The sequence below is a fragment of the Pseudoliparis swirei genome, chromosome 24, assembly GCF_029220125.1.
Source record: "Pseudoliparis swirei isolate HS2019 ecotype Mariana Trench chromosome 24, NWPU_hadal_v1, whole genome shotgun sequence".
In the NCBI taxonomy this organism is placed as follows: domain Eukaryota; kingdom Metazoa; phylum Chordata; class Actinopteri; order Perciformes; family Liparidae; genus Pseudoliparis; species Pseudoliparis swirei.
The window spans coordinates 19,861,363-19,873,528 of record NC_079411.1 but is presented as its reverse complement, the minus strand read 5'-3'; the positions used below and the strand labels follow the sequence as shown (position 1 = coordinate 19,873,528).

Below are 12,166 nucleotides of genomic sequence, written 5' to 3'. Positions count from 1 at the left end.
TGTTCAGCTTTCTTTTTAATATTTCAGCTAATTTCAGACATTTTCAGGTATAATAACTTTTTGGTACTTTTATACTTTTTAATAATTTTTATAACTTTTAAACTTATTTTATAATTTGTTAGTACTTTTTTACTTTTTAATGATTTTTTATAACTTTTAAACTTATTTATAACTTTGTAATAATTTTTTATAACTTTACATTTTTTATGACTTTTTAGTACTTTTTTAATGTTTTAAGCTTTTTAATTACTTTTTTTACTTTGATTACATTCTCATTACTTTTGTACTTTCTTTACTTTTTATGACATTATTACTTTTTGATTACTTTTGTACTTTTTATTACTTTTGTATTAGAGGGCTGTGGGTTCAATTCCCTGTCGGGGCGGTCCCTCTGTGTGGAGTTTGCATGTTCTCCCCTTGGCAGCGTGAGTTCCCTCTCCAGCTTCCTCCCAAAGACTGCTCATGTTAATTGATCTCTGAATTGCCCATAGGTGTGAATGGTTTTTAATACTTTATTACATTTGTATTTATTTTTAACTTTTTAACATTTTTTATTACTTTTTTATAACTTTTTAACTTTTTGTAACTTAATAACTTTTCATAACTTTTTTACTACTTTTTATCTTTTTTATAACTTTTTAACTTTTTTATTTAGAGTTTTTAAGGTTAGACTGGGATGGCTGCACGGTGGTGCTGGGGTTCAATTCCTGGTTGGGGTGGCTCCCACAGTCCAAACACATGCTCATGTTAATTGATCTCTAAATTTCCCATAGATGTGAGTACAAATGGTTTTTAATACTTTATTACATTTTCGTTACTTTTTTACTTTTAAACATTTTTAATAACTTTATAACTTTTTTATAACGTTTGAACTTTTTGTAACTTTTTTATAACGTTTTAACTATTTGTAACTTTTTAATAATTTTTTATAACTTTACATTCTTTATGACTTTACATTTTTAAACTTTTTAATTACTTTTTATTACATAATTATTTTTTCATTTTGTTTGTTTTCAAGTTTATTTTTTGTCACTGCCGGGGCATACAGGGCATACATGAAGTTTCCTTTTCACACTGCATCAAGTTCTCTTTTCTACCAAAAGTACAAAACCTAAAAATTCAATTACAGGATACGATTCTTGAGGCACTGGCGGGAGTTGAACGGCACCACTGTGAAACGCTTCTCAAATTATTTTCAATTGTTTTGTTTCAAGTTTTGTTTTGTCACTGCCGGGGCTTGAACCCAGGACCTCGTGTTCATCAAACACACGCTTCAACCCACAGCACCTACATTAATTTTCCTTTTCACACTGCATCAAGTTCTCTTCTCTACCAAAAGTACAAAACCTAAAAATTTAATTACTAATTGAATATATTTATATTTAATGGATAAAGTATTAAAAACGATTTGCACTCACATCTATGGGAAATTTAGAGATCAATTAACATGAGCATGTCTTTGGACTGTGAGCCACCCCAACTGGGAATTGAACACACGACCCTCTTACTGTGGAGGAATGAATAAACTGAGCCATCATCAGGAGGAATGGGGTGAAGTGAACTGTTGCGCAAAATGCATTATACTTATTTTAGCTGATTAGTTCAAAAGCCACAAAATACAAAAGAACAAGGTATTTAAAAAAGGATGAACTAATTTAAGGTTACACGGCCAGAGAATCTTCCAGTAATATAGGTGTGTAAATATATATACATATGTGTGTGTATATATATAAACAATTTTAATTCAATAAATGTAATTAAATTAAAATACACCGACATGCAAAACAGAGGAACAATTTCAAATAAGCAAGCACGTCAAAGGTCATACCGTGAAAAGAGGATGCTTTAAATAAAACGTGATCAAACCCAGACGAACCCCCCAAAAACATAGATTCAACTGACATAAATTAAATTTAGGAAACATCTAGAAACTACAATCAGTTGTAGGGCTGCAACAATGAACACATCGCTTATTAAAATAATTGGCAACGAATTTCATTATCGATTCGTTGTGTAGCGCGATTATTACGACACTCAATAAGTCGCAGTGTCACGGCTACGTCACAGGTAGCGAGGTGCAGGAGCTCAAGAGCAGAGGAATCCGTGTAGATTTAACAAAAGGCGCTCTTTAATGAAACGAAAACCAACAAAGTCCAAAAAGGGGCAGGCAGAGGAGTCCGGGGTCAGGGCAGGCAGGCAGGGTCGAAACAGGCAGGATCAGGTAAACACAGGACGACGGAAAAAAGACAACAATCCAGCAACAGACAAGGGAAAGAGTGGCACAATATATAGGGGGGAAAACAGGTGTATGACATGAGACATTAACGAGACGAGAGTGGCTGAGGGCAGGTGCAGGGAATGACACAATCAAGGAGACACAGTAGACACAGAGAAGACACAGTAGACAGAGTACACACAGAACCTTACAGGACCCCCCCCTCAAGGGACGGATTCCAGACGTCCCAGGAGATCAACAAGGGTGGGTGGAGGGGAGCCGGAGGAGGGTTCAAGACCATGGCCGAGACAGTCCGGGGGGTGGGCCGGAGGACGGCCATCAGGCGAAAGGATGCGCTCTGGAGGGCGGGCCGGAGGACAGGAATGGGGAGCGAGGGGACCGGGCTCAGGAGAGGAAGTCTCAAGGGTACCGGGGTCTGGGGATGGGAGCTCTGTTGGACTGGGACCAGGCGATGAGCCAAGGGGACCTGAAGCCAGACGGGACGGCTCACAAGGAACCGGGGCTGGATGGGACCGGTTACGGGGAACCGGGGCTGGATGGGACGGGACACGGGGAACAGGGACTGGATAGGAAGGCGAGGGAACCTGGGACCAACCGGGACGGCGATGGGATGGGGAGAACCGGGGCCGGGCGGGATGGAGGCGGAACACCGGGGACCGGAACATCGGGGACTGGAACCGGCGGCGGAACATCGGGGATGGAACCGGCACATCGGGGACTGGAACCGGCGACGGAACACCGGGGACCGGAACATCGGGGACTGGAACCGGCGACGGAACACCGGGGACTGGAACCGGCGACGGAACACCGGGGACTGGAACCGGCGACGGAACACCGGGGACTGGAGCCAGACGGGACGGCAACGGGATACGGGGAAGTGAAGCCGGCCAGGGGGGAATCTGGACTCGGGGAAGTAGGACCAGCAGGGACGGAGACGGGATCGGGGGGTACTGCCGGAACCTGTGGCACGGAGGCTGCAGCGGGACCCGTTGTGGGCTGCCATGGTGGAAAGACCAATGGTGGGTAGTACGGCTGCATAGACTTGGCCTTATAGACTGGCGGGTTGCCGGACGGTGGGGGCTGGTAGACAGATGGGTAGCCGGGCTGCTGGGGCTTGGCGGCGACGGCGGGAACAGGCAGGGGCTGTGACTCGGGACCGCGACTATGTGACAGGTCCGCCACCATAGCCTCCCAGGTCAGCAGACCGCTGAGAAATTGTTCGATCTTGCTGGCCCGAGAGCAGTTCGAGTCCAGTGTCCCTCCTGGTGTCTGGAGAGGCGCGAACATGGCGTCGTCTTCTGCTGAGCTCGATTTGGCTGGATTGTTCTGTCACGGCTACGTCACAGGTGCAGGAGCTCATGCGCAGAGGAATTTGAGGAGTCCGTGTAGATTTAACAAAAGGCGCTCTTTAATGAGGCAAAAACTCCCACACGAAAACCAACAAAGTCCAAAAAGGGGCAGGCAGAGGAGTCCGGGGTCAGGGCAGGCAGGCAGGGTCGAAACAGGCAGGATCAGGTAAACACAGGACGACGGAAAAAAGACAACAAGCCAGCAACAGACAAGGGAGAGAGTGGCACAATATATAGGGGGGAAAACAGGTGTACGACATGGAAACAGGTGTACGACATGAGACATTAACGAGACGAGAGTGGCTGAGGGCAGGTGCAGGGAATGACACAATCAAGGAGACACAGTAGACACAGTAGACAGAGAAGACAGAGAAGACAGAGTACACACAGCACCTTACACGCAGAGTATAAAAAAAGTAGAGATGAGCGCAGAGCGGAAGAAGGGAGGGAGAGGACAGACTTCAATGCTGCGTTGTGAGAGCCAATCAGCGTTGAGCTGCTCCTCCGTTGGTGAATCTAATTGGCTGCTGCTGCTCGAGTGGCGCTGGAAGCGGAAGTCATTCACGTAATCAGTGTGACATTCACGGAGCTGTGTGCGCCTACGTGATGTTATAAACTCAGGCAACAGGGCTTTAGATGTTACGACGTGTGTGGGATTTCTACAAGAAGTATAACGTAGAAATAGTGGTTAATTATTCCGTGGCCGAAAATATTTTTCCACTGAGCAGCGCAACGGAGATAAGCCACGCCCCCTCACCGACGCGTATGACGCAATTTAAACACAAATAGTCGGGCGAGTAAAGTGTCGTCGTCAGTTCTGTTTTTGACAGGGCTCATACACATGTTGAAATCCATTGGTCAGCATGTGCAGCTGACTTTTTTTTTAGTCGGCACACCATTCACGTGGATGACCTATTTTAATTTAAAAATGGCGAATTTAGCAGAAAGGTGACAAGTTTGCAGGTATGCATCATGAGATTAAGAGCAGATGAGGTTGGTTCATGGTCTGCAGATGTTAAAACTTAAAATCATCTCAGGTTTACCCATTGGCAGTTTAGTGGCAACTGAGCCAAGACCTTTTGCTGAAGAAGAGCATGTGTTTCGGTCTAAAGCTCCAGGACAATGCGAGTAAGTAGACCTGGAGTTGAGTTTGTTTTGTTAAAGCTGAAGTCTAATAAAGCTGAAACAATTTCGACAATCATTAACAATTTAATCACTTGATAATTAACAATTGGCCCAAAACTCTCTGGTTCTAGTGTTTAAAATGTGACAATTTGCTGCCTCTGTTTTATATTATACACTTTTTTTTACTGAAGACATTTTGACAAAGCACAAATGTATATAATCAAAGAAAAGGCTGCATTCCATTTAGCTGCTTCAGTTTCAGAGTCCTTGTATTGTGCAAGTCACCGTAAGAACATGTGAATAGTGTCAGTTTTCATATTAAAAACATCTTAACCATATATTTTTATACATCCTTTCTCTTAACTCCTGCCCCGAGAAGGTTTAGTAACATTTTCTCAAATATTTATTTTTCTGGTGAAAGCTCACATTTATAAGATATATATTCCAATGATCTCGTTTACCCACAAGTCTAGTTACTTATTAACAAAAAGAAAACAAGCCTTTCCTCCCTGTGTTCTGTAATTATTAATAGCATAACAATAATATTGCCATCAGATGGATTGCTAACCCCGATGCTCGGTTAGCAAAGGCTCAACAACCTTCAAGGCAGCTTCAATGTGGACAGAACTAAGCTGTTATAATTTAATAATTTACTTATTACTCGTACCTGATGTCCTTTATCCATTTTTAAGATGCTCATGCTTGATTATGTAACGTCATACACGGGTTGAAATTTTCTTGATTGTTATTCCATAAAATAAAAAAAACGAGATGAAACTTTTATTCTTTTTTTACTTGCCTTTCTGGTAAACGAAATCTGTTCCTCGTTTTGAATGAACACTCCAAAATCACTGACAACAGACAGAATATTCACTCCAGGTTTTCTTTATAAAATAAGTCATCTCTCACAGGGTTTTGTATTGTCATACACAAGATAAGTAAAATCCACACTCATACATACAGCTTGACGACAAACCTCTCCTGCACTCAGATGTTGAAGTCGGACAGAAGTTTATTTCTACTGGCTCATATTTTCCAACATTGAGCATCCGGTTTCAAATGATATTGTCCTATTAGAAATGTATTGCCAACATAACTTTTCGCTGGGATCTAAAGCCGCCGTCACTGCAGCAAGCTCCGTTTGGGACTTCACTCAGATTGAATAACTACCACATCAATCCGTTTCAGCTGAAACAAAGACAAATTCATCTCTGTGATGGAAGCTGCTGGTGCTTTAATCCTTAAAACAGATACTTAAACACATTAGAGCCAGCGTTTGTTGAGTTTGAAGTCAGATAGAAAAAGTGTCTTGGAGGGAAATTACTTACTTAATGTTCACAAAACTCCAAGCATGACGATAACTAGATGAACGCGTCTCAATCAGACACCATAATGTTAATCCTACATCACGTCTTTAGTGTTTTTTTCTCCCCCTCCCAATGATAAAATACCATAACCTGCTTGCCATGTCGCTTTTATGCTGATGTTTGTGATTCTGTGTCGGCTACACCTGTTTTATATCAAACTATGTGTCGCGCCCAGATATCCAATTCAAAGACTGTGGTGGGCATCGAATAATGCGACCGCCATAAAACAGGACTTAACGCTTGTGGCTCAAATTAAAATCAGAGCAGCACAGATTTAAAAAAAGTAGTTTCTAAAGGTCCAAAGATAAGTAAGAAAGTGGTTTTTTTTTTTACCCCATAGGTAATTTATAATCTGTGTCATAATCAACACCGACTGCTGGGAAAGCTTAGAGTACAAATTCACTCGGAATGTGACGTCACCGTTTCCACGCTCCTGTTTTCCTGCATCGGGTCCCTCGTCCTGCTGCTGGATACAAAGGGCCACACAATAACAAACAACACACTTTTCTGTGGATCAAATACAAATGTAAGGCATTAGTATGAGCGGCCTTGAAACATCTCCCCCACCCCCAAAACATTTAACATCTCCTCTCACAGCTGCTCATGAATTCACAGACACATAAGACGAGGAGGCATTTTAAAGGCTAATGTTTGTAAAGACACACACGTCCCTGGTGTGTTGTACAATGATTGGGGGGGGGGGGGCCTTCGTTTTTTCAACATTTCACCCCGTCATGCTCTCCGGCCGTGCTTTCATTTTCTCAGTCCTCCATCTTTAAAACCCCACAGACACACACATGCACACGCACACACACACACAGAGACGTACTGACACGAAAACGACTGCCTCTGGTTTCTCCGCATTCATTCACAGTGTAAAATCGACAGCAGACACACAGCCAGCGGACAGTCGGTTGAGACCGTCGCTCCGCTCGGATGAAAACCGCCTCGAGGCTTTTCAATCCTCTCGGGTCCGTGAGCCCCCGGTCCACTAGCAGAGGTCAGAGACGTAGTCAAAGTCCCGGAAGCCGTCCTGGTCTTTGCGGGAGAGCACGCGGCGCTCACGTGGCGGCGTGAGCGCCGGCGCTTCGGTGGTGAACTCCTCGTCGAAGTTGCTGACGTCTTCCTTGCCGACGATGGAGGGGATGAAGGGAGGAGGCGCCTTCCTTTGCAGCAACGCCTCCCAGTCCACGTTCTGGAGTAGGACGGAGATAAAGAGATGGAGAAATAATCAGAATCGGCAGGTTTTAGTGTACAAGAAGGACAAGTAAACTGACTTACTCTGAAAAATGGCTGCTTCTTCACTTCTTCTGCATCCTTTTCACCAGATCCAAGTCTTCTCTCCGGGTTCCTCCTTAACAGCTGCTCATGAAAACACACACACACGCGTTAATAATAGTAATAATAATAATACATGTTGTGTTCTCGGGTGATGAATTTAGCAAGAGAAGGAGACATTGCGTCTTTGGGTATTCATGTGTGAGTTTTCTTACCCTCCTCATGATGCCGATAGCCTCAGTGGACAGGAAGCGTGGATAGCGGACTTCATCGTTCACAATGCTGTCAAACACCTCCTCTTCATCATCTCCTGGGAATGGAGACTACCAACACACAAACATGCACACTTTATTCAATACAATCCATTTTACAGATTTGAATTTCACAAATAAATGTGTTGAGTTGACCAGAGTCCACATGTGGTTATTGATAGTAAACACCCAGCGAAGTTATTAAAAAGGAGAACAGGAGTATAAATAAACTAAGACTAAATCAAGACTTCAGTGCACTTGCAATAACATTCATTATTATATTGACATTGTTATGATTTACTTGTCCATTCATCAATCTGAAACCAATGTACCTTTGCTATTGGCCAGTGTTGTGTATGATATGGTGTTTACAGACGGAATTACTCAACCCGCTTTGCTAAATGGCAGGAGGCCAGTGGCCGGTTACAAAATATTAACATGAATAATATTTATCAGATTCAAATAAATATTCTATAAAATTCTTTCTATTCATCAACTGACATATCAACTTATTAACTAAATAAACTTGGCACATCATTGACACGATCTGATATTCTACTGCATCTACCAACTGCATTTTAGGTGGACATGCTTTGGTAACATCTACGATGCAAGTTCCCCATGTCACATCTGAACGAGGGACAGTGCGGTAACGTGACACCGAATGAATTCTAAACCCTGTAAACTAACCAGTTTGTATTGAGAGCTCAGACAAAGCGTCCTTCAGCTGGCCCCCCAGAGAGAGAACCTTGTGTATGCAAGAGTGTACTTGATCTCACCTCTCCCACCAACATTTCGTAGATGAGGACCCCCAGCCCCCACCAGTCTACTGCCCGAGTGTAGGATGCATCCGTTAGGACCTCTGGGGCCAAGAACTCTGGAGTCCCACAGAAGGTACTGGTCCGGTCCCCAAAGCCCATTCCTACAAACACGACGCAGAAACGTGAAACCGTTTTTTGTGGCTGAAAGCTTATAGAATTGTTATCTTTACTTTTATTTTTAATGAGCCCATCTGTGAGAAATATTGATCTCCACCTTCTTTACACAGTCCAAAGTCAGCGATCTTCACATAACCGTCGGTGTCTAGCAGCAGATTGTCGAGTTTGAGGTCTCTGAACGAGAAAGAACATGGAAGATGTAGCTGAGCACAGCTGAGAGAACAGTTTAAAAGAGTGTAAAAGACTTCCGTAAACTCATGCTGGCAGCTCAGTGAGACTGTGCGGCTCAGAGCTAACTGCTAACATTAGTTAATGTTCGTCAAGCTTCTCCATCGGGCTGAACAGATTTGAATGGATAAGTGAAGAAACCGGGTCGTGGGGGTTCCTCTCACCTGTACACAATCTTGTGGTCGTGGAGGAACTGAAGTCCAAGAACTACGCAGGCCGCATAAAACCTAAAGTCAAACCAAAGAAACATTATTGCTACACTGTGATAAAATGTTAATTACATAAAGAGTACAAAACTAAAACAAAACATGGACACACTCCTCTCACTACCATGTCTTTAATGTCAAAGTGGCTTTTTTCTTTTAGTCTCTTAGTGTTCGTCCTGTTTACACTGGCCACAAAAAGATCCCTCTCTATTCAAAAGGGGAACAAAATGTATTGAAAATATCAAATGTCTCATATAGACAAATGAAGTGGATATTATCCAAACTTAAGATCATTTTAAATTTTCTGTGGTTATGAACTCTGAATATTTTGAGATTTAAAGAATTCATAGACTTGAAAAGCCCCGAAAATGATTAAATTCATCTCACCGGCTATCGGGGCTTTAAAAGATATGCAGAGTGAGTTTACAGGCTCGATTATCAGCCATCAGGACTCCATTAAGTATTTACTCCTCAAACACACACGCACACGTTACATACACGGCTCGCGGCTCCGTGAAGACGTTTGTGTGGATGTGCATCATCAGGTCGCCTCCTGCTGTGTACTCCATAACAAAACACACGTGCTCCGGAGTCTGGAAGCACGCAAACAGGTTGACCAGGAAGGGATGGTGCGACAGGTTCACGACCTCAAAGATGCGCTTCTCGCACATTAGACTGCAGGAGGAGGGAGGAGGCGGAAGAGGAGGAGGAAGACGAGGACGCAGAGGCAAAATAAAATGGAGAAAAAAGAAAGAAATAAAGAAAATAAGAGTTGGTACTTTGGGGTTGATGAGATACGCACACTCATCCCCCAGAATAACTGAAGTCATGGCGATTCAAGAGAACCAGGCATTCAAAATACATACAGCAACCAATTACAGAAACGCACAGTAAAAGAAACACACACACACACACCTTTCCACCTCATCCCGAGCAACGATATCTCCTTTCTTCAGCGCTTTGATGGCAAACATCGTGCCCGTCTTCTTGTACTCGGACAACAACACCTGGAGGCAAACGCACGCAGCAACAACTCAAGTTCATTTGTGCACGACGTCTACGAAGTGAACTGTGGGCTTCTAGATATGCAAATTCAGGAGACGTTGTACAAAAAGATCCGACCCCTTTCAGCAAGTGTTTAATTAAGAATGAAAACAATCAACATGTATGAAACAAGGGTGTCCTTATTAGTTTTTAACTTCCATGACAGCAGCAATTGTTTTTTGCATTAAACGTTGAAGAATTTTTTTTTTATAAAGAAAAGAAGGTTGCGATAAAAAACTTTTTGAAAATGATCCCGACTGTTTACTCGTTGTGACGTTATGATGAAATCACTTCGTGCAGTGGCCGCTCAAAATGAGCCGAGTTGTGCAGATATTTAGCTCAATGGTTACATTTACTTCTTCCTGTTACTGATCTGTGTGGTAAACCTTTTCTCACGGTTACTTTGTGTCTTCCAATTTAAAACGTTCATAACAAATTTAAAAATACCTTCCCAAAGTGTCCTCTGCCCAACACAGCAATCAGCCGGAAGTCCTGGAGGGAAAGAGGACCTTTCCTCTGTTTACTGGAGAGACGGACACAGTCAGCATAAACATTTAGAGTAAATACAGAGAGTAAGATTAAAAGTCATAAACAGCTCAGAGAACACGACAGCATCATTTGTGGAGGCAGACATCATGTTTATCATTCACAGCTGGGATTTCATGTCAAAATGTCCAGAGTGACAATAGCTTATGCAAACAAGAGCAGTATACAAAGAAGAATATAAACACACAATATCAGACTAAAAAGGGCAGTGCGAGAGGAATTCTAGTTAAAGGAAAAGAAAAAAAAGACATTTAATATATATATATATATGATGTGGATAAGATACAAAAGATAAAAACACATAAAGATACATATATACATATACATTGATTATGTGCATGAGTGTACCTGCCAACAGATGAGGATCGGACAGGGCACTCGGGGGTGAGGTCTGGGGGGGAGAAGGGCTCGATGACGGGCAGGTGGTCCTGAGGAGGGACATGTGAGGGAAGGGGCATGAAGGAGAAGGAGACAGAGACAGCGAGATAATGGCAGTCAAGAGACGGGACGGTGGTTTCATGACGGACGAGACACGCAAGCAAGCAGCCTTCCGGGGACCAGGGTTCACTTCCTGTCTGGTGCAGAGCGTCAACTCACGCGCGGGCCGATGCGCATGCGGACGGCGTGCGGGCGTTCCCGTCGTCCAGACGACCGAAGGAGAGCCGCGGCGTTGCTAACTGGTTTCTTCAAACTCATCTTAGTTTTCTCAAATGACTTTAGGTCAAAACATCTTGCGAGTTTCAAAATAAGTCAAAATTGTAATTAGATTATGTATTATTACACTATTTACGTACGTATTTAATTAAAGTGACAGATGTTGGTGCTTTAATCTATTGCAAATGCAGAACCGTTTTCGTGGATCACGACTTGGGGCTTAATTTAAATAAAGAGATTTCCTTCATCCCACACCACAAACAACAGAGTGGGTTTACTATAATAGCCCCCCCCCCACCACCACACACACACCTCCCCCATTTCCTGGGCTTCCTCTCCCTCCGTCTGTCTCAGCGGGGTGTGTGTGTCCGCGTCTTTCTTGTAATCGCCTCTTATCGGAGAGTCGCTGTCCAAACTCAACTTCTCCACCGAGACCTCCCTGAAAAAAGAATTCACACAGACGCAGACAGACGGACCAACACGGCGATGCACATCGACAAATGGACAGGGACAAACACAAGAGGGCAGTTAGACGAGGGGTCAAAGAAAGCATCACGTGCTTTTTACTTTGCCAGGAAACAGAAGGAGAAAGGTTCGAGGAATGCTGCTGCGTTTTATGGCTATCAGAGTAGGTGTGTGTGTGTGTGTGTGTGTGTGTGTGTGTGTGTGTGTGTGTGTGTGTCTCACCCGGCGTTGAGTGTTGAGTTCTGTGCATTGGGACTGTAGGTTCCTGAGTTGTTGACAGTGGGAATGGCGTTTCGAAGCAGCCTCACCCACGTCCCGATATCCACGTTCATCTGACGAGCTCGAAGGAATGCCTTACCTGGAGACACACAAACACACACACTAGAGTCATGGATTTCTTTATTTTCGCTGACTCGTTGCCAACTGTTTCTTCAGAACATTTTATCATCAGTCTGAGCGTGACATGATCATCTTATTTA

General features: G+C 43.3%; 1 protein-coding gene across 2 annotated transcripts in view; it reads right to left on the bottom strand.

Moving 5' to 3' along the window:
* Window positions 1-5,579: 5,579 nt before the first annotated feature.
* Window positions 5,580-12,166, bottom strand: part of pkn1a (protein kinase N1a) — a 50,125-nt gene continuing 43,538 nt past the window's right edge. For both annotated transcript variants that reach the window (XM_056409184.1, XM_056409183.1), the window contains exons 12-23: window positions 11,910-12,045; window positions 11,535-11,661; window positions 10,917-10,996; window positions 10,470-10,545; window positions 9,894-9,985; window positions 9,477-9,653; window positions 8,937-8,999; window positions 8,642-8,718; window positions 8,386-8,528; window positions 7,571-7,678; window positions 7,359-7,439; window positions 5,580-7,272 (exon numbers count right to left, since the gene is read on the bottom strand). In XM_056409184.1, the coding sequence (XP_056265159.1) occupies window positions 7,069-7,272; window positions 7,359-7,439; window positions 7,571-7,678; window positions 8,386-8,528; window positions 8,642-8,718; window positions 8,937-8,999; window positions 9,477-9,653; window positions 9,894-9,985; window positions 10,470-10,545; window positions 10,917-10,996; window positions 11,535-11,661; window positions 11,910-12,045 (1,364 nt within the window). In that variant the 3' untranslated portion in view covers window positions 5,580-7,068. The remainder of the gene's footprint in view (window positions 7,273-7,358; window positions 7,440-7,570; window positions 7,679-8,385; window positions 8,529-8,641; window positions 8,719-8,936; window positions 9,000-9,476; window positions 9,654-9,893; window positions 9,986-10,469; window positions 10,546-10,916; window positions 10,997-11,534; window positions 11,662-11,909; window positions 12,046-12,166) is intronic.